This window comes from Rhinichthys klamathensis, unplaced genomic scaffold (assembly GCF_029890125.1).
Source record: "Rhinichthys klamathensis goyatoka isolate OS25496 unplaced genomic scaffold, OSU_Roscu_1.1 h1tg000019l_1, whole genome shotgun sequence".
Classification (NCBI taxonomy): domain Eukaryota; kingdom Metazoa; phylum Chordata; class Actinopteri; order Cypriniformes; family Leuciscidae; genus Rhinichthys; species Rhinichthys klamathensis.
In genome coordinates this window covers 5,916,610-5,932,069 of record NW_026606570.1, presented here as the reverse complement: position 1 = coordinate 5,932,069, position 15,460 = coordinate 5,916,610, and the positions used below count along the sequence as shown (strand labels likewise).

The following is a 15,460-nucleotide window of genomic DNA, read 5'->3' as shown; positions in this document are numbered from 1 at the left end:
TGGGTATCGGCCAACATTTTCTTATCAGTGCATCCCTTGTTGTATTTCTGTTGTCAATATTTTTTTTTAGCTCTAAAATATTTGGTAGCACTTTATTTTACAGTCCTGTTCCCCATGTACGTACTTATTACAGTAATTACTATAACTGGGTAATAACTAGTTACTAACCCTTGACCTACTCCTAAACCCTACCTTAACCCCTGTAGTTACCTTATATTACCCAGTATTTTCTTAGGTAAGTACACGTACTGTAAAATAAAGCGCACCCAAATATTTGGCTATAAATTGCGCTAAAAGTCATGCAATCAGAACAAATTGTACAAAAGCTGTCCCTGTGTACTAAAATCTACTAATATGCACCTTTTAAGTTTATATAAGGTATAAAGATAAAGACAGCTTTTGTATCTTTTTTCTGAAAGTGTGGAAAAACGTACATTTTAGGGCTAGAATGTGAGAAAATGCTGTCATAATAAATATAATACATGAATCTGTTTTCTTTTTAGGTTACACAGGGCAGCACTGTGAGACAGATGTAGATGAGTGTCTATCCAACCCATGTCACTATGGCACCTGTAAAGACGGCCTGGCATCCTTCACCTGTTCCTGCCGTGCAGGTTTCACGGGTCGTCTTTGTGAGATCAACATTAATGAGTGTCTCAGTCAGCCGTGCCAAAATGGAGGCACCTGCCAGGACCGTGAGAATGCCTACTTATGCATCTGCCCAAAAGGAACCGCAGGTGCCAATTTTACTGTAATGACCAAAAATGAGTAAATTCCTACCTGTCAAAAGCTCTTTTGGTCATTTACTTTAATTCTGTTGTGTTTTAACAGGTGCTAACTGCGAGGTTAACCTAGATGACTGTGAGAGCAATCCCTGCGATTATGGAAGGTGCATTGACAAGATAAATGGTTACGAGTGTGCCTGTGAACCAGGATACACTGGTAAGTGGTCTCAGATCATGTGCTTAATACAACAATTAGCAGCAACCGTGCTGAAATATAAAAATAGTAAGAACATGTGAAATGAGAGTTTAATCTAATAGTTTACCAATCTAATAGTTTAATAGTTTATCTGTTTATTATTTACTCACCCTCATGTCATTCCAAACCTGTATGCTTGCTGTTATTTATCTTTGAAACATGAAGGGAAGCTGTCACAGAAAAGTATCTTTCCAAAATATTTTTCCTATAGGTCATAGTGGCCATGGCCTGTCAAGCTTCAAGGACTATAAAATATAAAAGGGCTATAAAGTAGACAAGTGTGAAAAACAGACTGAAATTATTTGAATTGAATATGATTCACTGATAATCATCACTTCAACTGCAGCTCTAAAAGAGCTCAACGACTTGTGTGTGTGTTCCATGTACGCGGTTTGACCGATGAGGGTGAGGAAATAATGAATGTTAAATGACTGTTAAATAATTAAAGCTAACAATTACAATCACAGTTTATTTTTTACTTTAAAATTAAAGAAAGAGATCTATGTGGAAACAGCTCATTTATGTTTTGTTTACTCAGAGAGAGAGGAAAAAACAAGCAAAAAAAAATGGGTGTGATAAATCTCAATATTTTCTTGCAGACAGCATTAACGATGCAATAAAGGTGATGTTATGCAATACACATCAATTGTCGCTATTGCCAGTAAGATATCACTGAAATGCTTTCTTTTTCCAAACCAGTTAGGCGAAAATGGTCAACTCAATCATTCATTCACCTGTCAAGTAAAGTTCAGACTTTATGGATTCAGGTCAGAGTTCAGAAATATCACTGATGTATCTGACCGGGACAAACAGTAAAAAAAAATCAAGACACTAAAATAAGTGTCCTGAGACTTTATAAACAGCAAAAAAAAAAAAAAGGCACAGTTTTTCAGACAATCATTTTTGGGTTTGCTAACACCTGATTGGTTGACATGTCTTTGGAGGGCGGGGCTTTGGAGAGAGGATGTGTGGTCTAGTGTGAAGTCTAGCAGAGGTTAGAAAATGAAAGAGCAATGGAGACTTTTGCTAAAGTCATTTTTATTTTGTTTTCTTGTACTCCTACTAGAATTTCATAAGAGATCTAAACAATGTCTCAAACTGTGCTCTGATTTGCCAAGATACCAAAGAGATTTCAGTATGAACTCAAACATCAAATTCTTCCTATTATTTTCAATTAGTTGAAAAATCTGGGACAAAGTTGGTACTTAAATGAAACATACTCCACTATGTCTTTTTGAGCTTTGGAAAAGTATGTGGTGAAAAGGCAGTCAAGGTGGTATACTGAGCTCAGGTCTTTATCAGTGTAGAAGAGATGGGGAGTCAACAAAGAGTTCAACAGGTGAGACAGGCAACAAAGCAGGGTGGGGAGAGACAGCTGGCCAGCGAGCAGACACTCGGCCCGGGCCGCGGTGTTGGCTTACAGTCTCGCCCAATCCCCCGCCTGCCGAGCAAACACGCAAGCCAGCCCGCTCCCCCATTCAGCCAGAGATCTCCAGGACATCTGGGAGTTTGAAAGGAGAAAAGACTTGCAAAAGATTTGTGAAAGTCGATCTTTTAAAAGGGGGAAGTTGGCCATTGCTTTAAAGAAAAGTGACAAATGAAACCTCTGCCTTTATGCTGGGCATTGCGTTCGGTGAATAGTGGTGCTGCCTGAAGTGGAGTCTAAAAGCTAGACCTTAAGCCTAGGATTTCAAGAAAAACAAGGGATGGCCTAATGAATGCTGTCGATTCAGAAGTTATTTTGACTACCAAATGACATGTGACACTAACCATTTTCATAATTCTTTCTTTTTTTTGTAGGGAAAATGTGTAACATCAATATTGATGAATGTGCCATCAACCCCTGTCACAATGGTGGAACCTGCATTGATGGAGTCAATGGCTTTAAATGTCTGTGCAGAGAGGGGTATCACGACACTACCTGCCAATCACAGCTCAACGAATGCCTTAGCAACCCCTGTATCCATGGACACTGTGAAGACAAAGTCAATGGGTTTGTATTATTTACATACATTACCATTCAAACGTTTTGTGTCAGTAATATTTTTTAAAAGAAATGTAAACTTTTATTCAGGAAGGATGCATTAAATTGATTAAAAGTTATAGTAGAGACATTTATAATGTTACAAAAGAATTGTAGCAGCAGCAAATCAGCATATTATACTGATTTCTGAAGGGTCATGTGACACTTGAGTAATGATGCTAAAAATTCAGCTTGACATCACAGGAATAAATTACATTTTAAAATATATTAAAATAGAAAACAGTTGTTTTAAATTGTGATAATTTTTCACAATATTAATGTTTTACTGTATTTTTGATCGAATACATATTGATCGTTTTGGTCTTGGTGAGGATAAGAGACTTCTTTCAAAACATTTTAAACATTTTACTGACCCCAAACCTTTGAAAGGTAGTGTATATCAAATCTAATAAACAATCATATTAGCAGTTAAAAGTTGTACAAATCATAGGTTTTTATTACACCTACTAAACAACGTCTCACAACCTTGCCTGAAAAACCAAGTCATACCAGTTGTTTTTGCATTATGACCAAGATGGCTTACTGGGTCAAACAAAGATATTTGTTTTTCAAGCATTTGAAAAAAAAAATCAGCAGTGAAAGATAACTGGTCCAGATCTGTAAGAAAAAAATAGCCAAATGTCAAATTCAGATCTTGTTTCTTACAGATATAACTGTATTTGCGACTCGGGATGGAGTGGTGTCAACTGTGACATCAACAACAATGAGTGTGAGTCCAACCCCTGTATGAATGGAGGCACCTGTAAGGACATGACGAGTGGCTACGTCTGCTCATGCCGCGCCGGCTTCAGTGGTTCGTATCATTCATTCTGCTAATGTACTGTAACTATGTGGGATGACCTTTGACCCCCAAATCAAACTCTTTCTAACATTTAATTATAGGTCCCAACTGCCAAACTAATATCAATGAATGCGCCTCCAACCCTTGCTTGAATCAAGGCACCTGTATTGATGACGTGGCCGGATATAAATGCAACTGTTTGCTGCCTTACACTGGTATGAGTTTAGTTTTATCTTGATCATTTTCTCAGACTGTTTAGCTGTTTAAACTAGGATTTTCTAAACTGTGTTTGTGAACCCCTGGGGGTTCAGGAGTTGATTCAAAATGAATAATTAATTAAGTTAATTAATAATTAACTAATTATTAATTACATTTTAATTAAAAATGTAAATGAATATATATATATTTTTTTTTAAAACAAAATAAAATTCTTTAAAAAATAGATATAAAAAATACTTTTTAGTTTACCTGTATGTCATGTGACCCATGTGACCCCACATCAGAGAACATGCAAATGTATTGTTTAATTATTGAAAAATAACATAAAATCTCAGGGGGTACTTCAAATAAATATTTTACATCAAAATCCCTGATTTATAGTGTTTTTTAAAAGTACTGACAAATATTGAAAAAATAATCAAATTAAATAAAACATTAAAAATGTTATAAAAAAGATATTGCCCCTTAAACCCCCCATGATATCTTGACAATTAGCTTTTTTCCTGTGTTGATGTGTTTCCTTTTGAAACAGGAAGTTTGAGTGGGCTATTTACTTCTTAACAGCCAATAGCCTTTAGTTTAAGACACAGCTGTGATCAGTGATTTGCTAGTGAGAAGGGGACATTTGCATTATAGAAGCATTTTATGAAACAAAAAGTGTGCAAGATGATTCATCAATATTTTTAATCCATTTTCTTGAGGAGAAAATACATTTTAATAAATTTAAATAAACCTTTTAAGACCTCAAAGCTAAAAAAAAAAAAAAAAAAGTTTACATAAAAAGTAGTTATTTATTAATTTAATAATTAAAAGCCTGGAAAACTAAAAACTTCACCTATAACTGTTTGGTCGTTATACTATACTTAAATCACTTTAACTGATGTGTAGTTTGTAGCTTGTGAAGATACAATTTCAATGTCAGGAACAAGAGACCCCCCTCCATCGATCTAGTCCCTGTTTGTTGACAATGGCCCCTCAATGAGCCTTACAAGTATCTCTGTTGACAATACAGGAAAATGTGATTTCAGCAGATGATACATTCTTTCCTCTCACTGTGTTATTTGACAAAACAGAAAATGATGTTCTGCCTCTGGAACAGAAATGATATTAATTCCCAGTGACTTTCTTTTTTGGAAAAATCCACACAGCATCATATCAAGAATAACAAGAATCTGTTCGTACCAGGGTGGGAACAGTAGCCTGTCATGTTTCCTGTTTGCCCTACTTCCTCTCTCACAGAAACGCAAATGGTCAGACAATGGCAGGAAAACCTGCTGGCTTCCTGCAGGGTCCGGCCGTCGTGGAAACAGATAGGCCAAATGTGCTTTGCTTTGCTAGGACTGACAGGCTAATCTCCAACAGAGAAAAGAGGAGTCGAGACAGAACCTGCGCTGAAACGTAGCGTCACCCTCTAAATTTAGGCCTTCTTAACGGAAGAACGTCACCTCTTAAATGCAAAAAGAAAACACCTTGAAAGACAGATTTATGCATAGAAAAACAACATATCTAATCTGAATGGAAGGTTTTTTAATGCTTTCTATTTTGATATGTTATCTTCCAGGTGAGAACTGTGAGACCCTGTTGGCCCCGTGCAGCCCTAAACCTTGTAAGAATGGAGGTGTATGCAAGGAGTCTGAAGACTACGAGAGCTTCTCTTGTGTGTGCCCTGAGGGATGGCAAGGTACAAACTTCACAAACCTAACAGGAAATTCTGTCCTAGCATCAGTACTATGCATAACTGTATTCATATTTTGCGCTCTCCCTCTTGTAGGCCAAACGTGTGAGGTGGACATTAACGAATGTGTCAAAAACCCTTGTCGAAATGACGCCATCTGTCAAAACTCTATTGGCAGCTACAAATGCAGTTGCAAATCGGGCTACGCTGGCCGCAACTGTGAGACGGACATTGACGACTGCAAGCCCAGTTAGTGTCTTGTTTCATCCTTATTTTGATCTAGTGCAGGGGTTTCAAGCTCAGATTCCTGGAGGGCCACTGCTCCAACCCTAATTAAACACACCTGAACCAGGTAATCAAGCTCTTCCGGATTACTAGAAACTTCAGGTGTTTTGGAGCTGGTTGGAAGTACATTTTGCAGGGCAGTGGCCCTCCAGGAGCGGAGTTTGACACGTGATCTAGTGTATTTTGTCATGGGGACACTTATTATTCTTAATAATATTGATAAGCTTTGACTACACTGTATGAAAACTGAACTGAGCTGGACGATGACAGAGCTGCTGTACAGATAGATTAACTAAGGGTACGTTTACACGACAACGATGTACTAAAAACGGAAAAGTTTTTGTTCTTCCTCTGTACAGATGACAACATGCTCAAAATGGATCAACGCAACAGACTAAAAACTCTATTATGCATGCAAGACAAGTAATTGGCAATGTCGCTTTGTAAAAAAAGACTATGCGCCTGTGCGCATACGCATTCAAACGCACATACCTATAGACTAAACATGTAATACGCATGTGTGCATGCCGTCACCGCTTTCATTTTCCATTCACGTTTTTGATAATCGGTATCGTTTTCAAAAACCTGTCTCAAAGTTTGCGTTCTCAGGCCACCAAAACGCCATTGTCATGAAAATGAATGGCCATAACGCATTCAAAGTTTTCTGTTTTCAGTTGAAAACGGTGTCGTGTAAATAGCCCCTAAATTAATAACTAATGATTTTTACAACGGAAATGAATCGACGCTGAACTTACTTAAACTGGACAATGACTTTCTTCTAGAGATGCTGTACAGCCAAAACAGTCTTTGTTGCATTATTTTCCTGTTATCACTGTAAAGCTGCTTTGAAACAATATGTATTATAAAAAGCTCTATATAAATAAAGGTGACTTGACTTGACTTGACGTCTAACCTCGTCTTTTTCCTCTAGACCCTTGCAGTAACGGTGGCTTCTGCAAAGACGCAGTGAATGCCTTCACTTGCACCTGCCTACCAGGTTTCCGGGGCAGCAGATGTGAGGAGGACATTAATGAATGTGATAGTAACCCGTGTAAAAATGGTGCGAACTGCACTGATTGTGTGAACAGTTACACATGTACCTGTCCACCTGGATTTAGTGGGATTCACTGTGAGAACAACACACCTGACTGTACTGAGAGGTAACAACTGCACTTATTTGTGGCATGTGTATAAGTTTTCAAGTATAAATACTGACCTTTGCCAACATGACAATGTCTGGGTTACAATTGTTACAACCTACCAAAAGGCAACAAGTCAAACCCATCGTCACTCTCTTAGAATCATATCAACAAAGCAGTAGTAGATACACACCAAAGAACAATTGGCCAATCTAAAATTCAACCCCTGTATGGCATTCTGCACATCAATATAGGTGTCAATGTGATGTCTTGGGCAAACTCACAAAACAAGAGCTGGCTGAAAAACATGGGAGACTCTACAAGAGAACATAACTAACTAAATGTGTATTATCCTACTTACTCTAAAAAAATATATAAAAACTAAGATGTTTCATACAAAATGCATAAAAAAAATACTAAATTCATTGGAGAGAAACTAATTTTTCCTTAAATATACTGTAGACTGCAACATGGAAGAATACCTGACCACTGTGACCAACATGCCAATATCACAAATGGAAAATACTTATAAATACTATACTTTGTTTTAAAAAGAAATTCATGTTTTATTCAGCAAGGACATTAAATTGATCAATAGTGACAGGAAAGACATTTATAATGTTACAGAAGTTTTCTTTTTCAAATGAAAAAAAATCTTTTTTTTTACATAGATATATTAAGCAGCACAACTGTTTTCAACATTGATAATAATAAGAAATGTTGAGCAGCAAATCAGCATATTAGAATGATTTCTGAAGGATCATGTGACACTGAAGAATGGAGTAACACTGCTGAAAATTCAGCTTTGCATTACAGGAATAAATGACATTTTCAGATATATTAAAATAGAAAACAGTTATTTTAAATTGTAATAATATTTCACAATATTACTGGCTTTGCTGTATTTTTGATCAAATCAATGCAGCCTTAGTGAGCATAAGAGACTTCAAATAAAATCTAATGGACCCCAAACTTTTGAATGGTAGTGTACATTGTACTGTCATTCTGACATGCAAAAAGAAAAAAAAGAAATATTATGCCTCCATACATGGCTACCAGGAAACCACTGATCTCAGCTCAGTTTTGAGAAATTGTTTGTTAAAGTCAGAAAACTGATCTGCCTCATGATAAAGTGTACCAGAAAAAAACTCTAGCTCTCCATCTTCCTCTGTTGTTCATTAGCGCCCCCTCTGGTGAACAAAGGATGATGCAATCAGAGCAGCATCACAGCCCATTATAAATTACCTGAGAAACTAAATGATGTTAAACCAATGTAATAAATATGACTGATGATACGCTGTCCCCCCCAAACAGCTCTTGTTTTAATGGTGGCACATGCATGGATGGCATCAACAGCTTCACTTGCCTGTGCCCAGCTGGGTTCACTGGTAACTACTGCCAGCATGACATCAACGAGTGCGACTCCAGACCCTGCATGAACGGAGGCACCTGTCAGGACAGCTATGGCACATACAAGTGCACCTGCCCTCAGGGATACCATGGCCTCAACTGCCAGGTAACAAATCACAGATATGGACAAAAGTTTAGTATGCACCCATCTTACATTCATTGCTTTCACAGTGTTACACTAGCTGCGTTTACATGGACCCTAATCGAATTATAATCAGACTAGTTGCACAATCGGAATAAAAAAAGTCACATGTAACGACGTCAATCGGAATGAATTGGCAAATCCGTATAATTTGGATTGTAAAGGGTGGTTCAAAAGGGTGGTTTGATAGGACATGTTAACACTTGATCTGATTGAAAACCAAAACTGAAATGTTCTGCGCATGTGCAATGAAGTAGTAATGGAGTAATGATGCATAACGCATGGGACAATGTGTTTTTGCTGTTGAATAGTGTCAAAAATGACTGTTTTGTCAATCTAAAATTCTCCTTCCACTCATCATCTGTGAAGTGCTGCAGGACAACATCTTGATTCGGACTCTCATCCACAGACACCTTGATTTGGGCGAGGGGAGGGGCTTATTTACCGCTTGATACATATAAGCACAAAGCTTTTGTGTGCTTGTCATTTTATAGTTAGGACCTGAAATAGATACATTTTATGTCTGCTTTTTAAAACAAAGAAAAGAAGGAATGGTTGGAGGATGCGCCAACAGTTGGAAAGATCAATTCCGATTTGAAGCTTGTGACATTTAAACACACATATAAACCCAATCACTTTATTTAGCCTTAATGTAAATACTATGTTCGGATTCATCAATTTAAACAAAAGGTGTCTATGAAAACGTAGCTAATAGTTGTTTAGTTATATTGATTTTTAAAAAATTATATTTCTGTTAATTCCACTTGTTTTAAGCAGTCGATGCCAGTAACTTAAAAACTGATTGATCTATTAACTCTAAGGATAAGTTAACTAGTTAACTAATGCTAACAACTGGTCTAAGCCATCTAGTTATCTAGATTAGTTGTATGTTAACATAAATGAATGCACTGTGAACTAACATGAACTTTACATTTTTCACTAACTTTAACTTGTTTATAAATGTTGTAAAATGATATTGCTCATTGTTAGTTCATGTTAGTTAATGCATTAACTAATGTTAACAAATGAGAGGTAAAGTGTGAACCGATCTATCCTTAATTCATTCCAGAACTATTTTGAACTAACAATAAAATAAAATAAGATGGATAAAAGAGATTTGAACTCATAGATGCATGTTAAAATGCGAACACTGGATGAATTGTCATCTTGCAGGAGCTGGTGAACTGGTGTAAGCCGTCTCCCTGTAAGAATGGAGGTATCTGCAGACAGAGCGGCACTAGGTACAGCTGCCAGTGTCAGACAGGCTGGACTGGTTTATACTGTGACGTCCCCAGCGTTTCTTGCGAGGTGGCCGCCAAACAGCAAGGTAGGTTTGTTTGTATAAAAGAAAGTATCTTTGCCACTTACCACACATTTTGGCGAGGCTGTTCAGCGTTTAACCAATCTGCTGTGATGTTTGCTTCTCCCACTTTTAGGTGTAGAGGTGGTGCGGCTGTGTCGTAACTCTGGCCAGTGTCTGGATGCTGGAAACACACACTACTGTCACTGTCAGGCCGGATACACAGGCAGCTACTGTGAGGAGCAGGTGGATGAATGCATTCCCAATCCTTGCCAGAACGGAGCAACCTGCACCGACTACCTGGGTGGCTATTCCTGTGAAGTAAGTAGAGCCCGACCGATATATCGGCGGGCCGATATTATCGGCCGATATTAGGCATTTTCCTAACTATTGGTATCGGCATTTATAATGGCCGATAAATGAATATTTTAAAAAATCCGGGTGCCGTGATTCATGTAAGGGTGACGGTGCCAATAAAGCACATAAAAGCTGTCACAAAGAACTGGCAAAAGTAATGATTGTGAGTACATCAAATATAGCAAGGAGACATTTTAATTGTTTATTAATAAACACGTGTTTTCAGTCAGTGTCGCTGCAAAGCAGAGAGCAGTCTGTCTTTCGTTTTGAATTGTTCTGTTTAAAAGTAGACATTTCAATATAGATATATTTCTCAGGTCTATATGCTGAGTTTCGGTTAATTTATGAGACGAGTTGCAGTTCACCCGCCGGCGCCTCCGTGTCGAGATTATCTATTGTCTGCTTTATTTACTTCTTATTTATTAAATCCAGGCAATTGGTTGATGAAACATTGATTAAAATGAAGATACAATTAATACAAAACGAAATTCACTTTAATGAAAGGCTTTGTGCTTTCTGTTTGAGGTATCTGTGAAAGTTTTAGTCTTTTAGTGCCGCTTTCAGAGTTTGTCACATTTTTTTTTTTTCTCATAAATGCGAACACGAAAAATAAAATAAAATGAATATTTTATGTTCTGTTGAGAGCCAACCTTTCTTCATCCCTTCACAGTAAACTTATGCCCCATTCTGCTTTGTAACGGGCTCTTTTTCGCGTCTAGGGTAAACAGCTGTTGCGACGCGAGCAATAACGGCCGCGTCCGGTGTAGACAGTGTTGAAGCTCATTCTGCCTATAACGCTATGCTACAACATCAAGCAATATTCCAATAATTGATATAATTATAACACTGTTTCACGTTTAGTACATTTTGCTTACTAATTTAAAAATAGTATAAAAGTACTGTACATATGTAATTAAAAACGGTTTCATTATGATATTATTAATTTTACTTTAGTAAAAAGATCTGAGTTCTTCCTCCACTGGTAGAGATTAGAGGAATTAAGACTAAAAATAATGAGAAGATAATATTTTACATTAAATTAATACATGATTAACTAACTGTATTTTTTCTATGTACTTTTCTGAAATGCACTTTCTGTAAAGCTGCTTTGAAACAATATGTATTGTGAAAAGCGCTATACAAATACATTTGAATTGAATTGAATAATAAGGTTTTGTCAGTGACACTTTTGATATGTTTATTGAAACAAGTTATGTTTTATATATAACGTGACTAAATTAAAAGACAAAGTCGTTAGTGAAGATTATGCAACATCATATTCAATTCATTATTGTTATATAAATATAATATAATATAACATGCAATGCAAACTAGTTTGGTTACAGCTCAAATGTATCATTCTCAATCTATTATTCACCCTGTCTCCATTACATATCTTTGTCACACAAGTGTTTGATCACCACATTTGAGTGATCATTGCAAAACGTTTATATATTTAATCTGTTTATACTGTGTATTCTATACTGTACCCATCAAAAGTTTGTACACACCAATAGGAAAGTGTGTCCAAACTTTTGACTGGTACTGTATTATAATACACATACATAATATTGCTACTGTATTATAATATACACATAAATAATATCGGCCGATATATCGGTATCTGGCTTTTTTTTTTATCGGCATCGGCCCCCAACAATCCATATCGGTCGGGCTCTAGAAGTAAGTAAAGAAAATCTGGTGGTTAGGGAGAGAAATGACTGTAGAAGAAGACACTTTAGGTTAATGCCCGCTAAATCGCCCTTCTTTGTAAAAGAATTGCTTGTTTGGCAAAGATGGAGGAAACCGCCAAGTAAACAGAAACAAGCTTGTTTTATGTTTGCCATTAATTCACCTCGCTCTTTCTCTGGTTTCTTGAAGTGCGTGCCAGGTTATCATGGAGTGAACTGCTCTGAGGAGATCAATGAGTGTCTGTCTCAGCCCTGCCAGAACGGGGGCACATGCATCGACCTGATCAATACCTACAAATGCTCCTGTCCCCGGGGAACACAAGGTCAGATATCACTTCCTCTGTTTTGCTCTTTTTGCCCATTCCATACTTCATTAATTAGGTCTTAACTGTTATCAGCAGGCTTAGATGATTCTATTTGATTGATGTAGTCATGCTTAAAATTCCATCTCATAGATGGAGTTTTATTTCATAAAATGGACAGACACTTTCAAACAATGTGTAATATTACCCAGTTGCATTAAAGTTAATTGTCCTTTCTCTTTGTCTCTAGCTTTGTGATTTTAAGGCATCATAGGAACACTCAAAACAAGAGAAACTCCAATATTATGTATATATAGATCTTAATTTTTTTCAAACTTAACCACTTAAATTTCTTTATATTAACATTATACTAATAACATTTATAAATAAAATGTATGAAACTTTATAAATATTTTTTTATTACATTTTTTATATCATATTATAAACCTATAATTCGTTTTGAATGTTCTAAAATCAGTGTAAATTTTTTTTTTCAGTTTACAGTTTTATTTTTAGGCTTAGAATATCACATTGTTTGCTTAGCAACATGCCAACATCAATTCTAACAATATAACCAACTTGGATTTGAAGTAAAACAAGTATTTGAAAAATCAGACAACAACACAAAAGCACAATCCCATGAAGCATTGCCAAAATCAGAATACAAACGATGTATAAAAAATATGGACCTGTAGTTTTAAAGATGTTGATTATGTATATAGATAATAATAATCTCCATGTCCCTATTGGGATTTTGACTTCCAGAACCCGACTGTTGCACTCTGCCTCTGTATAATGACTGTTATTCTGCCTTAGAGGACAGCTGATACATAGGCAGTATACAGCAAGGAGCAACAGAGCCTATATTTACATCTCTGCTAGAGTGTGTTAGAGCAGCTGTTATTACACCTTTGCCCTCCGCTCCTCTCTCAGGTGTGCACTGCGAGATCAACATTGACGACTGCACACCCTTCACCGACCCCATCACCCATGAGCCCAAATGCTTTAACCAGGGCCGCTGTGTGGACCGTGTGGGCGGGTACCATTGCATCTGCCTGGCTGGATACGTGGGGGAACGCTGTGAGGGTGACGTCAACGAATGCTTGTCCAACCCTTGTGACCCCCATGGCACGCACAGCTGCATCCAGCTCACAAACAACTACCGCTGCGAGTGTCGCACGGGATACACAGGTACAGCACAGGCTACTGTGGACCATTTCTTCTTTGATTTAGAGAGTAATGCTACTCTCTGATCCTGGTGTCAAAATGCGTAATAACCTTGTTTTTGTATCCCTACAGGTCAGCGCTGTGACAAAGTGTTTGATGGCTGTAAGGGGAAACCTTGTCGTAATGGAGGCACCTGCGCTGTGGCTAGCAACACTCCTCATGGCTTCATCTGCAAATGTCCACCGGTTGGTCATATTCTCTGATACATTTAGCTACTGGTCCTTTGAACCTGATTTGCGTCATTTCGATCCTATTCTCAACTCTTCTGCCTTATTATTTCATATCCAACTAATTGTGCAGATCCTATACACATCATTTACATAAATGTGGCATAAAATAATTAATTAAATGTAATAGTTAACTTTCTTTTTACTTTTTCCATTTTAGTCACAAGGCCGCAGATTCATTCTAATATAATATTCTAAAGTTAATTTCATTCTCTACAATCATACACTATCGTTCAAAAGGGCCAGTACATTTTTTATTTATTTAAAGAAATGAATACTTTTATGCAGCAAGGATGCATTAAATTGACAAAAAGGAACAGACTTTTTTTGTAACAATGTAAGTCTTTACTATAAAAAAAAATGCTTTTTAAACTTTATTAATACAATTTTTGTATTGTAGTACATAGTTTCCACAAAAATATTAAGCAGCACAATAGTTTTCATCATTGATAATAATATTAATAAATGTTTCTCGAGCACCAAATCAGCATATTAGAATGATTCCTGAAGAATCATGTGGCACTAAAGACGCTGGAAATTCAACTTTGCCATCAAACAGATAAATTACATTTTAAAATATATTAAAGTAGAAAACAGTTGTTTATATTATATTTTAAATTGGAATAGTATTTCACAATATTACTGTTTTTACTGTATCTGATTAAACAAACGTTTAAAAAAAATCTTACAGAGCCCAAACGTTTAAATGGTACTGTAGCCTGCATATTAACATAAAACTTGTGTATGTCTCGTTTAGGGTTTTACAGGCTCAACCTGCGAGTATGACGCTCATGCTTGTGGGAGCCTCCACTGCAAAAATGGCGGTACATGCGTTTCTGGTCACAAGAGCCCCAAATGTCTGTGCACACCTGCCTTCACTGGTCCTGAGTGCCAGTATCCCACTGAGGGTCACTGCACCATCAATCCCTGCTACAACGGAGGCACGTGCGAGTATATCTCAGAGGCCCCATACTACCACTGCATCTGTCCTACTGGCTTCAATGGCCTCTTCTGCCACATCTTGGACTACAGCTTCCCAGGCGGCTCTGGTCGAGACATCACACCTGCCCCAGAAGTGATGGCAAGCTGCGAGATAGCAGAGTGTGAAAACAAGAAGGCCAATAAGATCTGTGACAGCGCATGTAATAATTATGCCTGCGATTGGGATGGAGGGGACTGCTCACTGAACTTCAATGACCCGTGGCAGAACTGCTCGGCTGCGCTGCAGTGCTGGCGCTATTTTAATAACGGGAAGTGTGACGAACAATGTCACAACGCTGGATGCCTCTATGATGGATTTGACTGCCAGAGGCTGGAGGGCCAGTGCAAGTGAGTGCTATCTGAGAATTTGTAACACCATTTTTACACTAGTTTCAGTGCAAGGTTTCAGTGGGTTTCTTGTTTGAACTTCAAACAGTTTGGAGCTAAAAGGATCATCCTGCCAGAGAATTTGTCAGGGAGTTTAAAAATTGTGATTGCAGGTCTGAAAAAAAGAAAGAAAGAAAAAAACATCTAGCTAAGCTCAGCTATGAAATATGTTTCAGTTCGAATTTTCGATTAAATTATTTTTATTTTCTAAGCTTAAATTTTTATTAAATGATTTTAAAAATCCAGTCTTAGCCAGTGTTTTTAAAATGGCTATTAAAATGTGTAAAAAACGTGCTCTGACGTGTAGTGTGG

The 15,460-nt window shown here is 37.2% G+C and overlaps 1 protein-coding gene across 1 annotated transcript in view; it reads left to right on the top strand.

Moving 5' to 3' along the window:
• The window catches only part of notch1b (notch receptor 1b), a 52,355-nt gene that overhangs the window by 29,507 nt on the left and 7,388 nt on the right, over positions 1 to 15,460 (top strand). The window contains exons 11-25 of the mRNA XM_056237127.1: positions 504 to 737; positions 832 to 942; positions 2,782 to 2,974; positions 3,673 to 3,818; positions 3,908 to 4,021; positions 5,587 to 5,706; positions 5,797 to 5,949; positions 6,917 to 7,145; positions 8,439 to 8,640; positions 9,850 to 10,003; positions 10,113 to 10,297; positions 12,215 to 12,347; positions 13,260 to 13,517; positions 13,626 to 13,738; positions 14,538 to 15,109. Coding sequence (XP_056093102.1) covers positions 504 to 737; positions 832 to 942; positions 2,782 to 2,974; positions 3,673 to 3,818; positions 3,908 to 4,021; positions 5,587 to 5,706; positions 5,797 to 5,949; positions 6,917 to 7,145; positions 8,439 to 8,640; positions 9,850 to 10,003; positions 10,113 to 10,297; positions 12,215 to 12,347; positions 13,260 to 13,517; positions 13,626 to 13,738; positions 14,538 to 15,109 — 2,917 coding nt within the window. The remainder of the gene's footprint in view (positions 1 to 503; positions 738 to 831; positions 943 to 2,781; positions 2,975 to 3,672; positions 3,819 to 3,907; positions 4,022 to 5,586; positions 5,707 to 5,796; positions 5,950 to 6,916; positions 7,146 to 8,438; positions 8,641 to 9,849; positions 10,004 to 10,112; positions 10,298 to 12,214; positions 12,348 to 13,259; positions 13,518 to 13,625; positions 13,739 to 14,537; positions 15,110 to 15,460) is intronic.